Below are 13,189 nucleotides of genomic sequence, written 5' to 3' on the forward strand. Positions count from 1 at the left end.
CCATCCACACTCATCCAGAGCCATCCATACACATCCAGAGCCATCCACCTGCACCCAGAGCTCCTGGTGGGGCTTCAGAGATGGTGAACACACAGAGGAGCAAGTTTCAAAACGCTTCCCAGCTCTGAGACACGTCTGTCCCCTCACCTCGGTCCTTCCCGTTCTGCAGCTTCCCTGTTTCTTCTTCGTCTTCTTCCTCTGCTTCAGGAAGAAAAGAAAAGAAAAAAAGCTGACAGGAGACAGGTGGGTGAGAGAAGAGAGAGAATCATGGAATGGTTTGGGTTGGAAAAGCCGTCCCAGACCACTGAGTCCAACCATCCCCCAGCACTGCCAGACCACCACTAACCCACGTCCCCAAGCGCCACATCCACGTGCCTTTTAAGTCCCTCCAGGGATGGGGACTCCACCACCTCCTTGGACATCTCCTTACAGTGCCTGACAACCCTTCCCATGAAGGAATTCCTCCTGGATTTCACTGGTTTCGTGGTGAGAGCTGGGGGTTGGTTGTGTTTAACTGGGGATAAGCAGAGTGAGTTTATGGCCAGGCCTGTATTTGCACAGCAGAGCGGGAGCAGGAGGTCACACTCTTCCCCAGGTGGTGGCTCTTCTCTTGTTTCAATGAGACCAGTGCAAACAGGTGATGGTTGTCCTGAGGGAGATGTGGCTTCTGCCTCCACACATGGTGCAGGAGAGCAAAGAAAGGGAGAAACCCTCCAGTGAGAGGCACAACTGGAGGTGTTGGGAATGCATCCGGTCCAAGGGACCTGATAAACGTTTATACACGTGTCCTTTGTGGCTTTGAGAGCAGGATGGTGAGACAGGGGGGTCACACAGCCCGTGCCCACTCGGCAATGGCTGCAGGGGGTCCTTAATGAGAGAGCCAAGGGGAGCAGGGACAAAACCAAATGCATTTGGAATAACCAGGGGTGTGACCTGGAGCTCAGTGTTGGGTCTTGGACTCGCCTCCTGCGTGAAGACCAGCAGGTTCAGACAGAGTAAAAACGGGATCAGTGTTCCCTCAGAAGCACAGGGAGCATGAGATGATTACTGGGTGGATTATTGTGTGGCACTTGGGGACATGGGTTAGTGACAGCCTCAGCAGTGCTGGGGGAACAGCTGGACTTGAGGGTCTTGGAGATCTTCTTCAACCTCAGTGATTTTGTGATTCCATAATTCTGTGACTCCAGGATTCTATCCCAGAATCTCCTGAATAGGGAGGGACCCCCAAGGATCATCCAGTCCAACCTCTGGCCCTGCAGAGACACCCCAACAATCCCACCCTGTCCCTCAGAGCGTTGTCCAAACCCTCCCTGAGCTCTGGCAGCCTTGGGGCCGTGCCCATTCCCTGGGGAGCCTGTTCAGTGCCAACCACCCTCTGGGGGAGGAACCTTTCCCTGAGATCCCACCTAACCCTGCCCTGACATCACTGCAGGAGAAGGCAGGAGAGGCCGATCAAAACATCCCAGGAAGCCTCCCAAGGATGGGGTGACACTGCAGTGTCCCCCTTCCAAGAGAATCTGTTCCCTGGGCTGGAGCAGAGGCACCAGAGGCACACAGAGGGTGGGAGGTGCAGGCACTGGTGTCTCCCAGCCCCTCCCCACACACCTGCTGGGGCTGCACGGGGGAGCTGGGCCGGGGGAGGTGTCTGTTCCCACAGCTCACCTCCGGGACAGGATGTGTGAAATCCCGCTGGCTCTGTCAGCTGAGGATAACTCATGCTTTTCCTAATTTACACAACCACTTCAGACATTTCAGGGGAGCCTCCCTTGGTCTCTGCATCTCCTCGAGCAGGGGCCTGTCAGTACCTCCATTTTCACTCCACTCTCACCCCCTCGTGATCCACAGGGCTTTGCACGTCCCTGACACGGCTGGGACAGTGACAGGACCCAGGGGAACAGCTGGAGCTGTGCCAGGGAGGGTTAGGCTGGATTTAGGGACAAGGTTCCTCCCCCAGAGGGTGGTTGGCACTGAACAGGCTCCCCAGGGAATGGGCACAGCCCCAAGGCTGCCAGAGCTCAGGGAGGGTTTGGACAACGCTCTGAGGGACAGGGGGGGATTGTTGGGGTGTCCTGGGCAGGGCCAGGGGTTGGACTGGATGATCCCTGTGGATCCAACTCAGGATATCCCACAATTCCATGATTCTACAACACCTGCTCTGCTATGGGAAACAAAAAAAAATCAAAGACTGCAGAGTCTGCTCTGGGCAGGGGGTTTGTTCTCTGTGTTTCAGCCCCGGGGGAAGAGCTGAGGTGATTTATGGGAGGAACAGGCGGCCCTGCCATGGCACTGGCGGTGCTGCTGTCAACTATGGACAACTTTATTAACTCCCAGCTGCCTCCACAGCCAGGACACGGGGCTGGAGAGGGGGAATTTACTGCTGGGCAGTAAAACATCAGCCCTTTTTATCACTGTGACGGCTCCATCACGGGCAGAGCCTCGTGGGGTCTGTCACGGACTGGGAGGAGCTGAGGGGGGGACTGTGTGACACAAGTGTGGGTCCAGCCCAGGGCTGGGGGAGGTGGAACAGGGGCCAGGAGGGTCCCTCTGGACACACAACACCTTCCTTCTTCCTTAACAGCAAAGGCAGCCCAGGAACAGAATCCCAGGAGCATTTAGGTTGGAAAAAGCCCTCATGGATCATCAAGTCCAACCTGTGACTGATCCCCCCACCTTTTCAACCAGACCAGTGCCATGTCCGGCCATTCCTCGGACCCCTCCAGGGCTGGGCACTCCAAACCTCCCTGAGCAGCCCCTTCCAGTGCCTGACCACCCTTTCCATGAAGAAATTCCTCCTGAAACAGGCTGCTGGAGCACTAAATGGCCACACCTCCATTGCTGACAGGCCCGAGGCCCACAGGACACGTCCCTCGGTGACGCAGGACCTGCTCTGGCCCCACCAGGGAGTTCAGCTCCCCTGGCACAGAGGGAATAATTATCTGCTTTCCACGTCGATGTTCAATAACAAGGGATGCAATTGGCCTCGTGTGCATTTTATAAACGTGGTTACAGTGTCTGACAAGGATTCATGGCAGAGGGTCTCACCTCTGCCCAAGTATTGCAGGGCTAAGCAGGGATTTGGGGACACTCCAAAAATCTGCTCCACCTTCTGACTGTGTCATTAACGGGCTCTGGCTTCCAGAAGTGGGACTGGGAGGGGGCCCCTCTCCCAGGAGATGCTCTGGAAAAGCAGCTCCATGCTGTGATCCACGCTCTGATCAATGGGAGCAGCAGGGAGGGGACGGGGGCTGTCTCCATGGTGCCACTGGTGATACCCCAGGGCTGTATGCGCAGGGTACTGCCCTCCCCACCAGGGATAAAACCGATGGGAAGTCTCTTCAGAAGGTGTTGGAGTTCTCAGTGATAAAACCATGGAATGACTGAGGTTGGAAAAGCCCTCCAAGGTCATCGAGCCCATTCCCAGCACTGCCCAGGCCGAGGGTGTTGGCTACAAAAATGATTTTTCATTGAGAACACAGACACATAACCTCAGATTATGCTTCAGTTTTAACAAAAAAATCTCCAGCCTGTGGCTTCCATTTCTCTTCTTCCTGTGCTGCTGAATCTTACCTGAGTGAAGCTCCTTCACCAGCGAGGACATGGTGTTGGTGATGGAATCGGCCGCCACCAGCAGGTCATTGCGGAGGTTCCTCCTCGTACCTGGGGCAGAGCAGACACACAGAAGTCAGGAATCACCTGTGCCAGCTGCCACTGCCCCAACTCCTCACGTCACCGCGCTCGGCTTCACCGGTCCCCACGAGGTCCCCCCGGGGTGGTGCTGGGACACCCCCAGGGCCACCAAAGCAGCAGAGATGGGGATTTGCCCTGGCACAGCCCAGCTCTGCCTCATTCCTCTGCCTCATGCTCCTCTCTATGGCATGGCAGCACAAGGGCACAGACAGCCCCCCCGTGACCGGGGCCATGGGGTGGCTCATCCTCCTCCTCCTCCTCCTCCTCTGGGCAGAGTCACTCTCGACATCACTGAGGTTTGAGTGGGATAAAAGCTATTGGAGTTGTCACCCTCCTGCAGGGCTGGAGGAAGGAATCCTTTTCCTCAGTGTCACACAGCTGGGGGACTGGCCCTGTGTGATGCTTGTTGCCTCCTGTGATGCTGGGAACCCAGGGATCCTCTCGGATCACGGCGGTGGCTGCCCCATCCCTGGAAGTGTTCAAGGCCAGGCTGGATGGGGCTGGGACCAGCCTGGTCTCATGTTCCCCTGGTGGAACAGCTGGATATGATCCCCCCTGGACACCCCTGGGCAGCAGCCCCTGGAGCCCTCCTGGCTGGGACTTTCAATTATTTTATTATGTGAAAACATCGCTATTTTATCCTGTTTCCTGTGTTCTCCACTGGCCTCGGATTTGCCTGATTTTGCGTGATTAATATGAAATAGCACTAATTGTGCAGACTGCCTTTCCGGAAGGATCATTCCAGGAAACTTATTACAGAGTCTGGAGACCACTTTTTTTTTTTTTTTCCTTGGAAGAGTTTTTCTAGTCATTGAATCAGCCACCACTGTGGTTATGAGGAGAGGAGTGTCCACCTTTCTGGTGGCAGCAGTGGATCCAAGAATTCCCAAGGGATTGTTTTCTTCTTTGTTGAGATGATCAACAGCAGAATTGATTTTATAACTTGATGGCAGCCAGAAACTACCAGGATGTTTTATCATAATACTGTCACACTTGGTGATCTCCAAACATCAATCTTGGTAATCCTCTACTAAGTGGAAGATCAAGAGATCACCTATGGAGGAAACTTTTCTAACCTCAAAACTGCCTGATGAAGATCACTGGGATCCAATCCTTCAAAGGTTTCCTGCTCTAGAATTTTCCACACTGATGGGGAAGCTCACAGATCTGTGCCCTGGGAGGAAAGATGAGCTGCTGGCTTCTCTGCCCACTCCAAGGTCACAGAAGAGGTGGAACAGCACCCAGAGCTTCACTCCCTTCTGCTCCTCTCTCCCACTGTCACATTTAATAAGAATCTGGTGGATATGCGAAAGTTAGCATAAATAATGTCAATGTTTTTGTTAAAATGGCCCATAAAATCCGTGCACTGAGGGATGTCTGTGGATTTGTTGTTCCAGTCCCCACCGTGCTGCCGGGACGTGGCTGCAGCACGTCGGCCCAGCCCTGAATAGTTTTCTACAACACCTGGTTCGTTGCAAGGCATATTTGAGAGGCTGTCAGGTGTTAAAAACCTGGAGAAACCACAAGTTTTCACTCTGGGCGATATCGGCAGGTCCCGACGAAGGAGCGTCGTTAGGGGAGAGGCAGCTACGAGCCCTTGATTAATGACATCAGCTTGAGCCAGGAAGGCTCTGGTGGCTGCAGGGAGGGGTTTGCCTTGCCATGGCTTTCCCAGGAAAAGGCAGATGGGTACAGAGCAAATGGGGATGCCCAGGGAAGGCTGGAAAACGATGGGAGATCCGGCATTTTCACGTCCTGCCATCCTCACGTGGTTGTTACTCCCAGCAGCAGATCAGTGCCTGGTCAGGCTCACGGTGCTGCTGCTCCACTTCACATCCTGGGGGAAGGAAGGGATCCTGCACGGGGGGAAGGACAGGCAGCTGCCAAAGGAATCAACGGAGAGCTCTGGGCTGCACCACCAAACTTGCTGTGGAGATGAAGAGGAGGCGACTGGACCACCCACAGCAACAGATGGAGCGCTCGCCTCTGGTATTTGGCACCCTGCCTCCCTGGAAATGCCTGCTCTGCTCTCGGTGCTGGGAGTGCTCGCAGATGAGGAGCTTGTTCCTACTGATGGGACGAGGAAAAGGCACCTCCTCCTCCCAGAGGGGCCGTAGATCTTGGAGAGGACGTCCCCCATCACCGGCCAGAGCTCTGGCGAACGCGCAGCGGCCGCTCCTCCCTGTGCTGAGGGCTCTGGGGCTGAGGGCTCCCGGCCCTCACTGCAGCACCAATTTAACACCAGTTCAATGTGTTCACTGGCACCAGCTGAAAGTGTTCACTGACACTCCTGCTCCTCTGCTGCCATTTCACAGCCTCTTCCCTCACCTTCTGCTCGCAGCAGCTCCTTTGGGCAAAGGGGGAGATCATTCCAGATCACTCCAGGAGGATATATCCACCGAGCACCTGACAAATGCAGACTGCTATTTAAAATCTGTTTGGTTTGGAGATGCAGTGTCAGTTCTGGGAGGTTTATTTCCATGTTTGGTTTGTTTGGAGAGGGAGTCCATCCATCTGACAAAGGGATTTGATGCTTCTATTCACAATCTTCCCTCCCAGGAATGAGAAGCCACCTCCAGCTCCGTGACTCCACATGAGGTGACCTGTCATCTTTCAAAGGCATAAACCACCTCTGCATCGAGGTGAAGGCTCTTGTTCACTGCACGGGACTGACCACAACTCCTGATATCCAGTGGGATTTCCCAGGAAGCACCATGAGGTCCACAGGAAGAATCAGAGAATCATTAAGGCTGGAAAAGACCTCCAAGACTGAGTCCAACTTGTGTTGGTTGCTGCCCACCCCTTGGCTTTGCCCACACAGGGGTGAAGTCCTCACCCCTGCTTTAGGGAGAGGTGGATTTTCTGTCCTTCTTTCTTTCACTGTCACTGACAAGAACAACAAAGATGAGTGGATGTCCACTTTCAAAGATGTGATGTTTAGAAGAACCATCACAGAATAGGATGTCAGAATAGGATGACCAGGCCCTGCTGCTGTTTTTCTCACAGCTCCAACTCCCAGGATGCTCCTGGAGCACAAAAGATGAAGAGTTCTGGACCAAGATGGGCAAAAGGAGAGAAAAGAGTGTTTAAACCCCAAGTGCCAGCACTGAGAAATGCAGGGTGTGGGCACCCCTTCCAGCTGGGGGGGGCTTCCTTCACCAGGAGTGGAGCTGAAATAGGTAGGACTGAAGAGTGACCAATTCCCCCTCCTTTGCAGTGAAATGGTCACTGAAGGGAACACAATATTTGCCAAGTTTCTTGACACCAGACTGGCAGTCCCATCTTTGCTTGCTGCCTCCTGGCATCGCCACGGCCAAACCTCTTCCGTGTTTGAGGCAGGGGCAGTGTCTGCACCGAGCTCAGCAAGCGTCCACCTCATCTGCTTGTCTTCGTATTTTGGACCCCCTGTGAGCTGACACAGCTGTGACGTGGAAAACGTGGATTTTCTTGAAACTTGTGACTGTAAAACTTCTTTATGTTTAAAAGTAAGAGCAGCAGGTGAGTCTGAACTCCCGCTGCCCACAGAGGGTGGGGCTGAAAAAACATCTGCCCACTGCTGCTGTTGGCTAAACACTCTGGATTGCTGGGCTGCTTGTTTGCCTCTTTTCAGTCATTAAACTACTTTTTTCCTCATAGTTCAGTCACCAGATTTGTAAATACGACCAGTTTGTAATGTTTAATTCTTAAACTACTTGTGGGCGTAACTTGCTGGGTTGGAAGATCCTTTCCTTGCAGGGAAGATCATCCTCACAGCAATAACTTAATGAAGTCCAAAATATGCCCCCAAAGTCTTTGGTCTGGGGAACAGGAAAGGGCTCTGTAATTATTGTCTCAATATGGTGAGTTCTGTGTCTGTTGAACACGGAATCATGGAATGGTTTGGGTGGGAAGGGACATCCAGTTCCAACCCCTTCCAGGACAACTTTCACCAGCCCTGGTTGCTCCAAGCCCCGTCCAACCTGGCCTTGGACACTCCCAGGGATGCAGGGGCAGCCACAGCTTCTCTGGGCAACCTGTGCCAGGGCCTGCCCACCCTCCCAGGGAAGGGTTTCTCCCCGATATCCGAGGTGCATCCCCGTCTCCTGCGATGCCACGGGGTTGGACACGGCCGTGCCCCGGGGGACACTCAGATCCTCACCTTGTGTGAAGGCCTCTGTTCAGATCCTCACCTTGTGTGAAGGCCTCCTGCACGTCCCCCCCGACTCCAGCGAGCGCGTCCTGCGGGCCGTGGGTGGGGGTGGACCCGGCGGAGCTGGATCTGACGGGCATCGGGATGGGGCGGCCGTGGGTGGGCGAGGGCTGAGCCGAGCCCGCCGCCTGCGCCTGCCGGGAGACACCACACACACCTCCCACGTTACACACTTGGCTCTCTCTCTCTCTCCTCTCCTCTCTCTCTTTTTTTTTTTTTTTTGGGGGGGGTCAATGGCTAAAAATAATTCTGCAAAAACAAACAAACAAACAAACGAAAAGGGACGTGCAAGGGAAGGCTCTTCCCCAAAAACGCTCTCGGTCTGAGTGAGGATGTGATGTATGAGCGGGGGGTGCCGTGGGAGGGCCTTGTGGTGGAGGCACAGTGGGTGCAGCACTTCATTGATTCATTTCAATGCATTTTAATAAATTTGGATACTTTAATGTATTTTGTTTTCATAATTTCACACGTTTCACGTTTTAAGCATTTATACATGTTACGTATGTATTTTATGCATTTTTATATATTTTATTTATTTTAATGGATATTACGTATTTTTAATGGATATTATGTATTTTTATATTTTATATATCTTTATTTAACCTTACTTATTTCTAACCTAGTGAATTTTATTTTAGGTTTTTCTTCCAGCCCAACCCACCCCATCTCTGCTGTGCCACTCCAAGAGCCTCAAGAGCAGCTTTGCTCCAGGGGTGCCAGTCCCTGATACAGCTTCTGGTGCCCTCCCTACTCAGTGGCCAGGGACAGCCCCAAGGGTCTGTCAGGTGCTGCCTATGGACTCAAATCCCACTGGATTTCACACCAAATCCCAAACATACACAGAACCACTGAAGGCTCAGAGGGAACTTGTGCAATATTCACTCTGGAAAGCTCCCACTGGCTGCCAAGTTTCTGCCCCAGTAAAGCCTCCAGAGCTCGACTAAGGGTTGGGCACTGGTGTGATGAGCAGGGGAAGGAGAGGGACTGTTGTGAGGAAAAGGGAAGTACAGGAGAGGACAGAAATGGGCTTATTGGCTCTGTGTTTAAAAAAAATATGAGCTCAGTTATGTCCTCAGTGTGTGGTGCCCACGGGAGAGAATGAGAAGCACCCACCAAGTGATGCCCCTTGCTGGGCATTTAAGGACCTTTACAAAGAGACTCACAGGATTCCAGAATGGTTTGGGTGGGAAGGGACCTCAAACCTCATCCAGTGCCACCCCCTGCCATGGGCAGGGACACCTCCCACCAGCCCAGGTTGCTCCAAGCCCCATCCAACCTGGCCTGGGACACTTCCAGGGATCCAGGGGCAGCCACAGCTTCTCTGCCCAACCTGTGCCAGGGCCTGCCCACCCTCACAGCCAACAATTCCTTCCCAATCTCCCATCTGTCCCTGCCCTCTGGCAGTGGGAAACCATTCCCTGTGTCCTGTCCCTCCATGCCTTGTCCCCAGTCCCTCTCCAGCTCTCCTGGAGCCCCTTTAGGCCCTGGAAGGGGCTCTCGGGTCTCCCTGGATCCTTCTCTTCCCCAGGTGAGCCCTCTCAGCTCTCCCAGCCTGGCTCCCACTGTTCCTGGCTGTGCTGCCGGGGGTTCATGACCTGTGACTGTGTTTATATTTTTATTTAAGTGATGTCCCCACACTGCCACCAAGCAAAGGCACCACCTGCTCCTCACCCGCCGGGGACTGAGGGCACGGAGCCTCCCAACCCCTCAGAGCCCCCGAGGAGTCTGTGCCTTTGGTTTTGTGGCCTTTTCTAAGCCTGCTCATGGTTTGCTCCCTGTGACGTGCAGCAGTTACCGGGGCAACACGGCTGGCACAGTGGGGACTGTGTGGTGACACTGCCAGCACCACGTCCAGCGGTGACACTGCCAGGACCCTGAGTGTGGTGACACTGCCAGGACCCTGAGTGTGGTGACACTGCCAGCACCACGTCCAGCGGTGACACTGCCAGCACCCTGAGTGTGGTGACACTGCCAGGACCCTGAGTGTGGTGACACTGCCAGGACCCTCAGTGTGGTGACACAGACAAGGACCCTGTATAATGGTGACACTGCCAGGACCCTGTGCAAGGTGACACCCCTGACACCCTTCACAGCAGTGGCACCCACAGCACCCTGTGCCTGGTGACACTGCCAGCACCCCCTGCGACGGTGACACCACCAGCACCCTGCACAGAGGTGCCACCTCCAGCATCTCCACCAGTGCTGACACCCCAGCACCCCGAGCAATGGTGACACCACCAGCACCCCACACAGAGGTGACACTGCCAGCACTCTGTGCAGGGGTGATGCTGCCAGCATCCCACGATGACACTCCTGGCACCTCGCTAACAGTCACACAGCCAGCCCTTCCAGTGGTGACACCATCAGTGCCACATAGAGTGGTGACACCACCAGCACGCTGCTAATGGTGACACCACCATTACTATGCTAACAGTGACACCACCATCACCTCCCTAACAGTGACACCACCATCACCCCCCTAACGGTGACACCACCATCACCCCCCTAACGGTGACACCACCATCACCCCCCTGACGGTGACACCACCATCACCCCCCTGACGGTGACACCACCATCACCCTGTGACGCTCCCACGGGAGCTCCCAGGGCTGAGATGCTGCTCAGAGTGGACGCAGCTCCAGCTCATCCCCCACTCCCTGCCAGCCCTGAGTCGGTATCTGTAGTAACACGAAAACCCAGCCGTGTGGAAAATTGTCATTTTGAAACTGCATTAATTAATCGGGGATTGAAAGGCGTGAGTGACGTGTCCTTGTGGCACAGCGTCGGAAAGGGACGGGGCTGCAGGAGGGAAACGGCACCTTTCCACGGAAAAATCTTCCAAAAATGCACGTGTCACACCAGCAGCTTCTGTTCCCTGCACCAAAACCTCAATCTGAACCCTAAAAAAAACCACCTGAAAATACCCAGGAAGAGGCAGGAGTGTCTGAATTGGATTAAATCTGTGACAGAAAATACCCACCCCTCGTGCTCCCAGCGCAGCCTGTGAGACATGGCAGGGACAGTGGCTCCTTCCTTCTCCTCCTCCTCCCAGACTGAGCCTAAGCAGTCAGCCAGGGAAGGAGAAACAACCCATGAAGGTGGAAAACCAGGAGGAAACACGGGGCTAACACCTGCACTGAGACAGGCTGAGGAACCAGAGCTCCCCTTTCCCCAGGAGGGAGCCAGAGGAGGGGGTGGGAATATTTCCTGGGCTGAATATTTTATGCCTTGCAGCTCGTTCCCCGGGTCACATCTCCTGCCCTGGGACCTCAGCACGTGTCCCTGGTAACCACTGGAGACCTATGGACAGTGGCAGGTGTGAGGAAAGGAAAAGCCACAGATTTTGTTACTTGGAATCCCAGAATTCCTGAGGTTGGAAAAGCCCTCCCAGCTCATGGATCCTCCTCGTGCCCGATGCCCACCCAGCCCAGAGCACTGAGTGCCACGGCCAGGCCTGCCTGGGACACCTCCAGGGCTGGGCACTCCAAACCTCCCTGGGCAGCCCCTGCCAGGGCCTGACCACCCTTTCAGGTGGGAAGGGTCTCAGTGCTGGCTCCAGGCCCCACAACACATCTCCCTAAACTGTGAGGGGACAGATTTTACCCTTTGGGACAAACACATCCCCACACTGGCCCATGGTGGGTTTTGCAGATCACAGAATCCCAGAATGGTTTGGGTGGGAAGGGACCTTAAACCTCATCCAGTGCCACCCCTGCCACGGGCAGGGACAGCTCCCACCAGCCCAGGTTGCTCCAAGCCCCGTCCAGCCTGGCCTGGGACACTGCCAGGGATCCAGAGGCAGCCACAGCTTCTCTGCCCAACCTGTGCCAGGGCCTGCCCACCCTCAGAGCCACAAATTCCTTCCCAATATCCCATCTAACCCTGCCCTCTGGCAGTGGGAAGTCATTCCCTCATGTCCTGGCATTATGTCCTTGGACCAAGGGGACACCTGGACCCCAGCAATGCCCATCCTGGTGGGCTGGCAGTGCCCACACCCCCTCCACAGGCTCTTCAGTCCTGGGCAAGAGGAAATACTTTGTCACCGACACTCCTCTTTGAGACACGCTGTCTGCATTTATATTCTTAGAGAAACACGTGAATTTTTCATTTTAATTCCTTTTGAGCCGCTGGGCAGCAGCTGGCTGGGCCCATTTGCATCCCACGGCCAGCGGGGAGGAGGGGATGTCCCTCACCCACCCCGTGACGCGGCCTCTGGAAAACACAGTGATTCTGAGAACACCTCGTGAGGTCACATCGTGGCACAGCATGATGGGGATGGGGCAGGGCTGTGCTCCCTGCTCCCCTCTCCTCGCTCCGGGGCCCCACACGACTCGCCCCGACGCGCTCGGGGCTCGAAGGAGGATCCGAAAATTGTCGCTTCAGTGAAGACCTGACAATCACCCTCATGAGAAACACGTGCTGGCCCTGGGGCTGCCAGCTGGAACCGTGGTGGCAGCTCCCAGGCCAGGACCCCACCGGCTCTGGCTGCTGCACTGGGACCCCTCCAGCTCCTGAGCTGACAAAGCAGCTCCAACACTGGCACTGCTCAAAGCACAGGGAGGACAACACGTTGTACATCAGTGCAGCCAAAATCACAGAATTGTGGAATCACAGAATTGTTTGGGTTGGAAAAAAATCTCTCAGGCCATCGAGTCCAAAACTGTTCCCCCAGCACTGCAAGGCCACCACTAGCCCATGTCACCAAGTGCCACCTCCACGTGGCTTTTAATCCCTCCATGGTTGGGGACTCCACCCCTGCCCTGGGCAGCTGTGCCAGGGCTGGGCAGCCCTTTCCATGAAGGAATGTTCCCTAATATCCAACCTAAACCTCACCTACAGCAACTTGAGGGTTTCCTCTTTTCCTGTCACTTGTTGCCTGGGAAAGGACACCAAGGCCAAATGCCACGGTCTGAGCTACACCTGCACATCCACGTGGCACTTGCAGGGGCTGTTACAAAGCTCTCCAATTCCTCATCTCTAGGAGGAAGGAAATAACCCAATCTCCTTATGGATGATGCCTTGGGGAATGTCTCTGAAGCCACAATTCCCAGAGACAGCCATGTGTCTCGTGACACAACACCTGAGCAGGTCCAGGATGTGACAGGAGCCTCGCTGGGCTGAAAGGAGAACTGAGGATCTTTGGGGTGACAGCTCCTTCCTGCTCGTGGCACAACCTGACCCAGACTGAGCAGTGATGGGGCTTTCCCAGCCCCCACAGAAACCTGGCAGGCCAGGCAGGGGGGAAACAGCAGAGCTGAGCTGCACTGGCCAAGGGGGCAACGGGGAAGGGAAGGGAAGGGAAGGGAAGGGAAG

At 54.9% G+C, this 13,189-nt stretch overlaps 1 protein-coding gene across 8 annotated transcripts in view; it reads right to left on the bottom strand.

Moving 5' to 3' along the window:
* The window catches only part of LOC114069948 (dystrobrevin beta), a 109,031-nt gene that overhangs the window by 7,085 nt on the left and 88,757 nt on the right, over positions 1-13,189 (bottom strand). For 5 of the 8 annotated variants that reach the window (XM_027907096.1, XM_027907095.1, XM_027907094.1 and 2 more), the window contains 3 exons: positions 7,857-8,010; positions 3,568-3,657; positions 148-201 (listed from right to left, as the gene is read on the bottom strand). In XM_027907096.1, coding sequence (XP_027762897.1) covers positions 148-201; positions 3,568-3,657; positions 7,857-8,010 — 298 coding nt within the window. Of the gene's footprint in view, positions 1-147; positions 202-3,567; positions 3,658-7,825; positions 8,011-13,189 lie in introns of those variants that run through there. The other 3 variants (XR_003573845.1, XM_027907092.1, XR_003573846.1) reach the window with 3 other exon arrangements.

The sequence above is a fragment of the Empidonax traillii genome, unplaced genomic scaffold (genome assembly GCF_003031625.1).
Source record: "Empidonax traillii isolate 1590-97213 ecotype Southwest subspecies unplaced genomic scaffold, ASM303162v1 scaffold1399:size139372, whole genome shotgun sequence".
Lineage (NCBI taxonomy): Eukaryota > Metazoa > Chordata > Aves > Passeriformes > Tyrannidae > Empidonax > Empidonax traillii.